The 12,141-nt window shown below is 39.3% G+C and overlaps 1 protein-coding gene across 3 annotated transcripts in view; it reads right to left on the bottom strand.

Moving 5' to 3' along the window:
• Positions 1-12,141, bottom strand: part of PRKG2 (protein kinase cGMP-dependent 2) — a 79,988-nt gene that overhangs the window by 7,859 nt on the left and 59,988 nt on the right. For all 3 annotated transcript variants that reach the window (XM_087962753.1, XM_087962754.1, XM_087962755.1), the window contains 6 exons: positions 9,476-9,626; positions 8,866-9,002; positions 6,122-6,211; positions 4,733-4,874; positions 3,691-3,854; positions 2,504-2,626 (listed from right to left, as the gene is read on the bottom strand). In XM_087962753.1, coding sequence (XP_087818879.1) covers positions 2,504-2,626; positions 3,691-3,854; positions 4,733-4,874; positions 6,122-6,211; positions 8,866-9,002; positions 9,476-9,626 — 807 coding nt within the window. The remainder of the gene's footprint in view (positions 1-2,503; positions 2,627-3,690; positions 3,855-4,732; positions 4,875-6,121; positions 6,212-8,865; positions 9,003-9,475; positions 9,627-12,141) is intronic.

A 12,141-nucleotide genomic window follows, 5' to 3' on the forward strand; every position in this document is an offset into this window, starting at 1 on the left:
CGTTTCATCGAGGTCCCACTCGCCATCTTCAGGCACGAAGCCGAAAGCACCAGCCTGAAGATGGCGAGTGGGACCTCGTCGAAACGTCACCAAGATACTCTCAATCTTACACGGGAAAAGACCCGAACACGCCAAGACCTGCATACATATATACATACACATACAGATACACACACACACACACACACACACAGAAATAATCCTTGCACACTGAAAACCAGTGAGTCAAATATGTGAAGAAAAAGGGCTTTAGTCCAGCTGCAGGTTCTTTATTTCAAGAAGTGTTAGAGGAATCCTCAAAGTCCAAACTTGCTGGTCATTTAAAAAAAAAAACCTTTCCTAGTCACAGGATTAAAACAAATGACTTATTGAGTATGCGCTAGGGCAATTATATATCGATGTGTCCAAAGCAGTTCCCATAGGGCCTCAAATAATCAGATATTAATTTGTAACAGCCAAAAGTGATCCACAAAGCTGATTTACAGCTTCCTTGCACTGGTTTGACAGCCCAAAGCTTCCCATGATCCATATATATAATTAAAATTGCTGTAGGTTAATTAAAAGCAGGAGACTTAAGGGTGTGATTATGTGAAACTTCATTCAAGGCACAGAAATGAAGATTTATGACATCCAATCTGTTTGAAGGACGGGAACAGAACAGCAAGAAATTCTGCTGAAGATAGTCCTTGAGTAATGACCTGCCACTTAATGACTGATTACATTTATGTTGGCCACCAAACAGGTTCTTTCTGGCTTATAAAAAAGATAGTTGAACCACTCATCAACACCTATGATCACGCGAATACGATTTGCAATATTTTTTTTGCTAATTTTTGGCAAAAATATGGCATTCAAGAGAGTGGATTCACTTAATGACTGCTATATTTGCTTAGCAATTGCTTATGATGAAAAATATCAGAGAAACATTTCAGTCCTGTGGGTGCCTCAATTTATGTCTAAAATGTCTTAGGATCAGATTTCTAGTCCCAATTATGAATGATAAGTCAAGGATTACCTGTATCAGATCCCCCCCGCCAAAAAAAAACTCCAACCCCTCTGATGACAAGAATAAAATACTCTTAGCTTTTTCAGTTTTTCTTGGTGTTCTGTTTTCCTTTATGACAAAATTCCAGGCAATGTTTCCAGGAGGATTATCAACATGGTTGCATCATGGGCCTTCAGACCTTGAGGCCATCTGAGGCCACAATCTCAGCAATTCACTTCCATTCTTACTGTACTTCTTTGCAGAATACACATTAAAATGGCTTACAAGCATTCATTACTTAAGTGCTCAGTTTAAAAGCCAAGGTAGTGGTTGCTAGCAATTTACCCAAAATATTTAACCTCCACAGAGAAGCCATACAAGTTAACTGATTATGCGGGACTAATAAAATCCCTACAGGTAGTCCTCAACTTACAATTGAGTCCAAAATTTCCATTGCTAAGCAAGATAGTTGTTAAGTGAGTTTTTCCCCTTTTACCACCTTTCTAGTCAGTTAGTAACATGGTTACTATGTGAATAGTTTCACAGTTGTTATGTGAATCTGGCTTCCCCATTGACTTTGCTTGTCAGAAGGTCGCAAAAAGGGATCACAAGACACCGGGACACTACAACCGTCGTAAATATGAGTCAGTGACCAAGTATCTGAATTTGAACGTGACCACAGCAATGCTGCAACGATCATAAGGGTGAAAAATGGTCATAGATCACTTTTTTCAGTGCCGTTGTAACTTCAAACGAATGGTTATAAGTCAAGAACTATCTGTACTGAAATCTTTCTCTTTCTTTCTTTCTTTCTTTCTTTCTTTCTTTCTTTCTTTCTTTCTTTCTTTCTTTCTTTCTTTCTTTCTTTCTCTTTCTTTCTTTCTTTCTTTCTTTTTTTCTTTCTCTTTCTCTTTCTTTCTCTTTCTTTCTCTCTCTCTCTCTCTTTCTTTTCTTCCTTCCTTCCTTCTTGTCGCCCATCTCATATCAAATGACTTTGGGTCACTAACAACATAATGATATTGTGCTATTATTAAGTGCCCTGGTTCAACTTTTACATCCCCCTTTAATGGATTATACAAGGTCTAATTCTTGAAGAGTTTTATTGACTTATCTGAAGAGATAAGATATCTGATCTTTGAGGAAAGCAGATTAAATAATCTAGAACACTTCCTAGCTGGGACATCCACTGATAACAATGGGACCTTGGTCTAAATCAGAGTTGAGAAATCAGGGTTTCTCAATCTTGACAGCTTGAAGATGGGTCGACTTCAACTCCCAGAATTCCCCAGCCAGCAAAGCTGGCTGGGGAATTCTGGGAGTTGAAATCCACCCACCTTCAAGTTGCCAGGTTGAGAAACACCAGTCTAAATAGATCTGTATGGAATTACACTGCTGAATAACACCAACAAACATAAGATTGTCGATTAAAATCTGGCTGGACATTGGGTGTTAAAGGAAATATGACCCTGCTCAATTATTCTTTTCATCACCTCTGCAACACAATTGCTCTTCTCTCACCTGCAAAGCCGCCGAATCAAATCCTCAGGGCGCTTGGTTATTATTCTGGGAAAATCCAGTCTCTCAACGCCTTTTAAAATCAAATTGTAGGTCATCATTTGATCGACTCCAGTAAAGGGGGGACTTGAGTAGGTGTCATTTCAAAATTGAGGGAAGGGGAGGGAGAGAAAATACATGGTTATGAAAAAAGAAATTGTGTGTTGGACCTAGGCATCTGTTCCTCACATGCTAGGCTGTTCCACTAAACAAAGACAGGATTGTGATTGATCACAAACTGGTATTCTCATAACCTGTATGTTATGTTACAGAGAGTTTTTACGGGGGATGTTACAGGTAGCCCTCAACTTATGACCAAAATTGACCCCAAAATTGACCTCTGTTGCTAAGGTATACATTTGCTCCTTCGAATCTCCTACTGTAAAGGGGGGGAAAAAATCCATATTTTTAGCCCTATCTCTTCAAAGGAGGGCAAGAAAGTAAGAACGATGAGCTAGAATTTTGGCCACCTTGACACCAAAGGCAGCTGCCATACAAAGGGCAAATCTGGTTCATCTACCACCCCTTTTTTCTTCTCTGCTTCTTGCACACCCAAAGATGAAGGGGAAACAATTCTCAAATCCATGGATTAGAAAGCAAAAGCATCCATGCGGGGCAGGAGTGGGCTGCTGGGGGTTCACAGGGGTTGGGGAGAGCCCTGAGCTAAGATTCTGTGGAGTTCAGAGAACCCCCCCAAATCCCACTCCTGGCTGGCCCTGCCCACCCCACCCTGCCCCTCCCTGGAGTCCCCACGCAACCCGTTTTGGGTGCAGGTAAATGCAGGGCGTCCACGGAGGCTTGGGGAGGGAGAAAAATGCCCTCCCCCCCGGAAGTTTGGGAAGGCTGGAAATGGGCCCGTTTCTGGCTTCCAGAGCCTCCGGAGCCCAGAGAAGGCAAAAACGCTCCCGCCATGGTGTAGGAGGCTGACTAGGCCACGCCCACCATGACCACGCCCACCCAGTAACCGGGCAGAGAACCCTTTGCTAAAATTTTTGAAGCATACCCCCGATGCAGGGCCACCCAGGTGTAGGATAAGAGTTGTGTACAACCCTTGAGCTGTGGGCTCCTCTCTCATTTACGTAGGTGTGTGCCCTACGAGCTCAATAGGGCCCTCAATGTAGGCCAGAAGGATCCAGTCTCCTGGGACATACTTTCCTGTAAGCAGTTCGTACACAAGAATTCCGAGGGACCAAAAATCCGCACTGAAATCGTGGCCTTTATTCAGAATGACTTCAGGTGCGACGTATTCAGGAGTCCCACAGAAAGTCCAGGTCTTTTGCCCTGCTCTGATCTTCTTAGCAAACCCAAAGTCAACCTTGTGGGTCAAAGAGGAGGAGATTGCTATTACTGGACAGTTTTACCTCAGGTTGTTTGTTCTTGTTTCTAACAACTGCTATAAGAACTTTTTCTACTGAGATAGATTCAATATTCTTCCTCGTACAATGGCTATTCTGATGCATCTCGAAAAGAATATAATCCAAAGAGTAACAGCTGTCTTTTGCCATCAGTCCCTAGTAACTGGGATTTGATCACAAGCACCAATTTATGCCTAAAGATATTTACCCATGTAGTAGGGCTGCGTTGCTATTATCTTTCTTGTCTTTCTCATTTTCTCATCTCATCTTTCCTACTACCTTCTCCCATTGGTATCTTATGATTTATCACTTGTTTGTATCTTATAATTGATGATTGTATCTTATGATTTATGATCTATGACCTGTCACTTCGGTGTTTGTATGTACACTGAGAGCTTGTGTACAGGAGACCAATTCCTTGTGTGCCCAATCTTTTGGCCAATAAAGTATATTCCTATTCCTATTCCACATCAGAAATCCTTCTTGCTGTATAGTTTTGAACAAGTATGAACACTGCAGGAACTTATTAGTGCATGGAAAATTGACAGGAAAATACATTATCAGTTTAATAGAGAAAGAGTCAGGATTGTTTCTAATGAGAAATAATGTGTATTGTAAATGCATTTGTTTTGGCACCTAAGTATAAATCAATATATATCTATCCACAATATTACTTCTTCCTCACCTTCAAGATAAAATAATCTTATTTTCAATAGCATAAAGGTGTAAAGATATAAGCACTCTTAAAATTTTCTTTGAATGCGTGCATATCAAATGCAAAGCAAACTTCTCTTAGCAATGCCCCTATATTTCTTTATCTTTAAAAAAAACAACTTACCAACTTTATATAACCCTGGGCATCCAAAATTAAATTTTCTGGTTTCAAATCCCTGTAGATTATACTCATAGAATGTAAATATTCAATAGCTTCTGTCACACAACCAACACAGAATTTTGTAGTGGTTTCATCAAAACTACCCCTTAAAAAAAAAAAGAAAAAAAGAAGGAAGGAAAGGAAGGAAGGAAGGAAGAAGAGAAAGAGAAAGAAAGAAAGAAAGAAAAAGAATTTTATTGTCAAATTATTTTCAACCTTTCCTCTTCCAGTCTTAGTAGACTCTGAAGAGATATAGTAAAAATCATGAACATAATAAAATAGAAGAAACCATCAACAATGTAACTCAATGTATAGACCAAAATCATCAGCTCCGATGAAGTAAAAGATCCTCACAGCCTACAGGAGCTTGGGGTCAACATCGAGGAGAAAGATGTTGAAAGAGGGAGAATATTTGCTTGTAAAATTACTTATTTCCATCATCGGCTGATGACGTTAATCTAAAAGGACCTTCAAGACATTTAACCTTTTCCTCTTCCCTGGGACTCTTCAGCAGATGATATTCAAAAGGCCATCGTGATTCTCAAGTTCCCATTTAGCATTCAAGTCTAGTAGACACCGATATAATTTCTTCAGGCCTGTTTAAATTAGTGGCTATCACAACCATCTGATGGAAGCACGTGCTGTCATTTAATTATGCCCTTCCTTGTATCATTCCCCTACATTTAGTTTTAATTCAGTTTTAATGAATGAACATTGTGAGAAGGAAACATTGATCTACATTTTATATATTGTGGATAATTTTAACACCTGTATCATAACTTCCTTCTTTCCATACCAAAAACCCTAGACACTCTAGTCTTTCTTAATCCATAAGGATTTTGATTGGCTTCTTTCAGTTTTAGATTATTGCTTTCCTGCTCTGCTAACCCATTCCAATTGTGACCTCACCCTAGATTTATACAAGAAGATGTCCAAGAATTTTGCAAAACACATCAAGAAGTTGCAGCTTCCTGCTGTAGCGCCAGCAGACTGTGCTACTCGGAACATCGTACATTTTTAAGAAGATACTTGGTTGATACCTAGGATGCTGGCAGAAACCTGTATCAACCATCAGAGCCAGTCAATGATGTTTGTAATACATTTTTAAATGTTCAGTTGACTGAGTTTCATGTTTAAGGAAATAATAATAATAATAATAATACTAATAATACTAATAATACTAATAATACTAATAATAATAGTAATAATAATAGTAATAATAATAGTAATAATAATAATGTGATATTTGTGATACATTTTTAAATATTCAGTTGACTGACTTTCATGTTTAATGAATAAAAGAGATAACAATAATAATAATAATAATAATAATAATAATAATAATAATAATACCTGTCCCTGAGGATGCTCCATAGCTCACCTCCAAGACAGGCTTCTAAGAGCATATAAACGTATTTGTTGTCTTTGAAAGTGCGATACAATCTGAAGGGAATTAAAAAAGAAAGAAAGAAGCAACATGCAAACAATTCAAGTTGAAGATAAAGTGTATATAACTTAACAATAATCACATTTCTATAGCACTGCGTGCATGGAGGAATCGTTCTTCTGCTCCAAACATTTTTTTATTGTTATTAAGTATTATAAAATGCAAAATACAAAAGTAAATAAAAGAGCAATGAGGAGGGAAGGGAAAGGGGGAAGAGAAGTGAGAAAAGGTAGGGAAAAGAAAAGTAAAATAAGCATTAACTTCTGACTCTTTGTTGCAATAAAATAAGGCATTAGCATCAAATTGCAGCTTTTTGCCTTTTCATAATAATATGAACAAGTCATTTCTATAAAGATTCATCAATCTAATCGGTAAAACCTACAATCAAGAGTTTCATTCTTTTCCACATCAAACACAAAGTTCAGAAGTGGTTTCCATGTGGAGACAAAAGTACTTATGTTCTTTTCTTTAATCAGAGCAGTGGTGGTATGCTACCAGTTTGGACCGGTTCAACTGAACCGGTAGTAAAAAAAAATAAAAATAAAGCCTATGATCATCTGACAAGGGGATAAAAAAATCCTCCCCCAATCAGCTGAGAGGAAAAAGAAAAGCGCAGGATAGGCCCTCCCACCTGCCCATCTGATTTTCTCTTCTTTATCCTCTCAGCCGATTGGCCCTGCAGGTCTCAGCTGCGGTGGGCAAAGCTACGCACTGGCGTTAGGCAAAGCACGCCCACCAAGCCACACCCACCGAACCGGTGGTAAAACAATTTGAATCCCACCACTGAATCAGACTGGTCAGTTTTGCCGTTTCAATGGTTGAAATTAGGAACTATTTCTTTTGATACCGCCAAAATGTCCTACCAGTCAATGACTACTTCAGCTTCAACCGCAACAATGCAAGAGCACACAACAGATACAAACTCAATGTAAACCGCTCCAAACTCGATTGCCGAAAGTACGACCTCAGCAACAGAGTGGTCAATGCCTGGAATGCACTTCCTGACTCTAGTTATATCCTCTAACCCCTACTCCTTTAACCTTAAAAGTATCCACTATTGACCTCACCCCATTCCTAAGAGGTCTGTAAGGGGCGTGCATAAGTGCACCATCGTGCCTACCGTCCCTATCCTGTTGCCCCCATTTATTCGTACCTATTTCCTGTATTCTTACTCATGTTTATACTTTTACCTATTATCTTGTAAGCGATTGACAAATAAAATAAAATATGGAATCTCGGGGTAAAATGAGAACATAATATTGATCAACCCAACCAAGAGGACTTTCATAAACAATTCTCTAGGATTTACCAACTTGGTGAATAAGGTCATTTGTACAATGCCAAAATTGAGAGGTTGCACGAAATTCAGGAGAAAATGTGTTCCTTCCATTCAGCTTGTTATTAAAAATCATACAGATTCAAATCACGCATCTACAGTTGAGGATAACACAGGTAGTCCTCGACTTAACAACAGTTCATTGAGTGACCATTCAAACTTACAACGGCCCTGGAAAAAGCGATTTCTGACCATTTTTCACCCTTATGACCATTGCAGCATCCCCATGGTCACATGATTTACATTTGGATGCTTGACCACTGACTCACATTTATGACGATTGTAGTGTCCTGGGGTCATGTGATCCCCTTTTGTGATCTTCTGACAAGCAAATTCAATGGTGAAGCCAGATTCACTTAACGACTGCATTACTAATTTAAGAACAGCAGTGATCCACTTAACAAATGTGGAGAGAAAAGTCGTAAAAATGGAGCAAACTCACTTAACAAATTTCTCACTTAACAACATAAATTTTGGGCTCAACTGTGGTCGTAACTAGAGGACTACCTGTAGTGGGCAATTGAGAAGACACAATTCTACCAGTAAATGTTTTTTGTATGTGTAAGAACCTAGAAAAACCAGGACAGATAGTCCTCGGCTTACGACCACAATTGAGTCCAAAATTTATGTTGCTAAGTGAAACATTTGTTAAGTGAACTTGGCCACATTTTATGACTTTTCTTGCCATGGTTGTTAAGTGAATCACTGCAATTGTTAAATTAGTAACACAGTTGTTAAGTGAATCTGGCTTCCCCGTTGACTTTGCTTGTCAGAAGGTCGCAAAAGGGAATCACATGACCCCAGGGACACTGCAATGGTCATAAATATGAACCAGTTGCCAAGCATCTGAATTTTGATCACGTGAGCATGGGCATACTGCAACGGTTGTAAATATGAAAAATGGTCATAAGTCACTTTTTTCAGTGCCATTGTAACTTTGGTCACTAAATGAACTGTTGTAAGATGAGCACTATCTGTTGTAATTTGAGGACTACCTAAGTTTGCATGAAAAGTTCTCCACTAAACACAATAGCTTGCTATATATGATGAGTGAGGCAAGGACAATGAATCTAGTATCCTCAATTTTTTTTCTGTTAAGCAAAAATACATATTGTCATATAAGAAATACAACCCCAAAGGGAATTGCAGTAGACAACAATGTTTTGTGGAATGGAGTGACAATGAGATTCATGGTTTCTGGAAGAGTGTGAAGAAACAGTGATGCCCCATCCAGACCTTGTCATTTTTTGCAAAGAGATCTTTTTTCTTTTTAAGAAATAGGTTTATATTAATAATTTTTTTAAAAAAAATTACCTCACAATGAATGGTGAACAGGCCTCTTCTAGAATTTTCTTTTCGGAGTGAATATGTTCCTGTTGCTTGGTATCCACTATGTGCTTCTTCTTAATGCATTTCATGGCAAATGTTATGTTCTCATTCTTAACTTTCACCTGAAGCCATCAACAAAGAAAATATAGTGTCAGAATCATAAACATACAGTAAGTTCTCTCCCTTTCTCAGATTATTCAGAATAACAGAATGAAATTGTAAATCCAAAATGTAATGCACCCTCCCTCAATAGATAAATGATAACTAGATAGATATATACAGAGATAGATAGGTAGATGATAGATAGAAGATAGATAGATGATAAATAGATAGATAGATAGATAGATAGATAGATAGATAGATAGATTTTTAAGAATTAAAAGAGATACCAATAACAAACCAAAAGCGTGATCTGGGGAGTTTTCTTTTATTAAATTTACAAAAGAGGCTTGTTAAAACTTTGAAGAATTTTGTGAGAAGGGACAAAGAAAAAAGAAACATCATAAGAAAGGAAGACTTAGACAACCGAAGCACAAAACTTTATCAAATCACCCCTCCCGATTCCAAGTCAAATGCTTAAATGTGAAATTCTTACAAGTTCAACTCTTCCAAATCCACCGACACCCAGAGTCGCAACAATCTCCAGGTGCTCAAAAGGGCAGGAGGCAGGAAATTGGGTGACCTTTTCTTTCAACTGAATCATCTCTAGAGAGACATTGCGAGGAAGCCGATCCACGAAAGAGACTCTGCATTAAAGTAATAATAAAAAATAATATTACCTATCAGGATGCTTTGTCTGATTCAGTCGGCAAGTGAGAAATTCTGCAATGGTTGGTTAGCTTTTAGAAAAACAATTTCTGAAAATGCCTGGGATTTGCTTTGAATCAAAGGTGTCTGATGATAAAGTGTTTAGAAACTGGATGTTTCTGAATTAAAAGATAACATCTGTTTTAAGTCAAGGTGGCTCTCTTGCCTCACAATAAGGAGGCTAGGACTTCGATCCTAGCTAGAGGCGGATATTTCTCTCTCTGGGCACAATGAGAATTTATCTGCTGAACAAAACTCTGCATTGGCGACAGGAAGGGCATCCAGCCAGTAAACACTCAGCTCCATTCAGTTGCCTAGACTCCAACTCGCAAGGGATTACAGGGTCATTAAAAGAAGATGATCTGTTTTAAGTCAAGCTCAACTCCTAGTGACTATAGGTAGCCCTCAACTTATGACCACAAGGGAGCCTAAAATTTATGTTGCTAAGTGAGAAATTTGTTGAGTGAGTTTTGCCTCATTTTACGACTTTTCTTAGCACATTTGTTAAGTGAATCATTGCAGTTGTTAAATTAGTAACATGGTTGTTAAGTGAATCTGGTATCCCCATTGACTTTGCTTCTTGAAAGGTCCACAAAAGGTGATCACATGACACTGCAACCGTCATAAATGTGAGTCAGTTGTCAAGCACGTGAATCACATGACCATGGGGATTCTGCAAAGGTCGTAAGTGTGAAAAATGATCCTGTCCCTTTTTTCAGTGCCGTTATAACTTTGATCACTAAGCGAATTGTTGTAAGTGGAGGTCTACCTGGACAAGACACACCTGTTTTATGTTCTTGTCAAACCATGGAAATAATTCGTCATTTATTTCTTTCTGAGACAGGGCAAGCAGCATAACAGTTCAACTTGTGTTTCAACTTGTGTTTCAAGGAGGAAGAATGGGAAACCCTCACCTTCTCCAGAACCGGTCAGAATCAGAGGTGGTATTCAGCAGGTTCTGACCAGTTCTGGAGAACCGGTAGTGGAAATTTTGAGTAGTTTGGAGAACCGGCAAATGACACCTCTGACTGGAGATTTTATAGTAACCTTCCCCTGCCATGCCCACCAAGACACACCCACAGAACCGGTAGTAAAAACATTTGAATCCCACAACTGGTCAGAACCTGCTGAAAACCACCTCTGGTGTAGGGATATGATCCTTCAAGGCATCATGCAGAAGGTTTATGCTACACCAAGAAGACAGGGCCTGAGGCAAATTTGCCTTTGAATGATATCCCACAAAGGGAGGGAGAGTGTCTTTTGTCAGTTGATTTGTGTTTCTGTCACAAGCCGGCTTCATGACTGATCTAACTCAACAGAATCGGATTGCTTAGATTGCCCTGTGGTATTTTCAGTGGCCTTGAATTCGAAGATACTTATCACAAAGATGCAAGTTTGCTGTTCAATAGGGAATTCAATACAGGTAGTCCTCGACTTATGACCACAGTTGAGCCCAAAATTTCCATCGCTAAGCAAAACATTTGTTAAGTGGGTTTTGCCCCATTTTACAACCTTCCTTGCCACAGTTGTTAAGTGAATCACTGCAGTTGTTAAGTCAGTAACATGGTTGTTAAGTGAATCTGGCTTCCCCGTTGACTTTGCTTGTCAGAAGGTCACAAAAGGGGATCATGTGACCCCCGGGGACACTGCTACCATCATAAATATGAGTCAGTTACCAAGGGTCTGAACTTTGATCACATGATTGTGGGGAGGCTGCGATGGTCGTTAAGTGTGAAAAATGGTCATCAGTCACTTTTTTTTCAGTGCCATTGTAACTTTGAACAGTCACTAAATCAACGTTGTAAGTCAAGGACGACCCGTACTGGCAGTAGGAAAAAAAGTGAGAAAACTTTAAGAGAACTAATTGGTGAAAAAGGAGTTGCAAATCTTCCATTTAAAAGAAAATCTGATGGAAGGAAAAGTGAAGCAGTCCAAATAAATTTACAAGGTTTCCTTCCCCCTCAGGATGTCAAAAATCAGGAAAATGAACCCCAGGAGCCACCCACAATGCTATTTAAAGTCCTGAGAAAATAGCAGCATTTCTGAGCCGTTAAATATCAATTGCGTTCTCCCCCTGGTGTGTCTGCATCCGTGGCCTGAAATAGTAATTTGTTCAATGAAGAGTCATTCGACTTTATTATAGCTCTCAGGGCAGTGGTGGGATTCAATTTTTTTTTACTAATGGTTCTGTGGGCGTGGCTTGATGGGCATGGCAGAGGAAGGATGCAAAATCCCATTCCCTCCCCACCCCACTAACCTGCTTTCCAGCTCCGTTCTCCTGTGCAGAGCAACAAAGCAAGACCCAGCCAATCAACTGGGACTTGGAAGGCAGAGAATAGATGGGGGCGGAGCCAGTCAGAGGTGGGATTTGCTGGTTCTCCAAATTACTCAAAATATCCGCTACCGGTTCTCCAGAACTGGTCAGAACCTGCTGAATACCACCTCTGTCTCAGG

The sequence above is a fragment of the Notechis scutatus genome, chromosome 4 (genome assembly GCF_049901735.1).
Source record: "Notechis scutatus isolate UNSWTSFEM ecotype Mainland chromosome 4, rNotScu1.2, whole genome shotgun sequence".
Classification (NCBI taxonomy): domain Eukaryota; kingdom Metazoa; phylum Chordata; class Lepidosauria; order Squamata; family Elapidae; genus Notechis; species Notechis scutatus.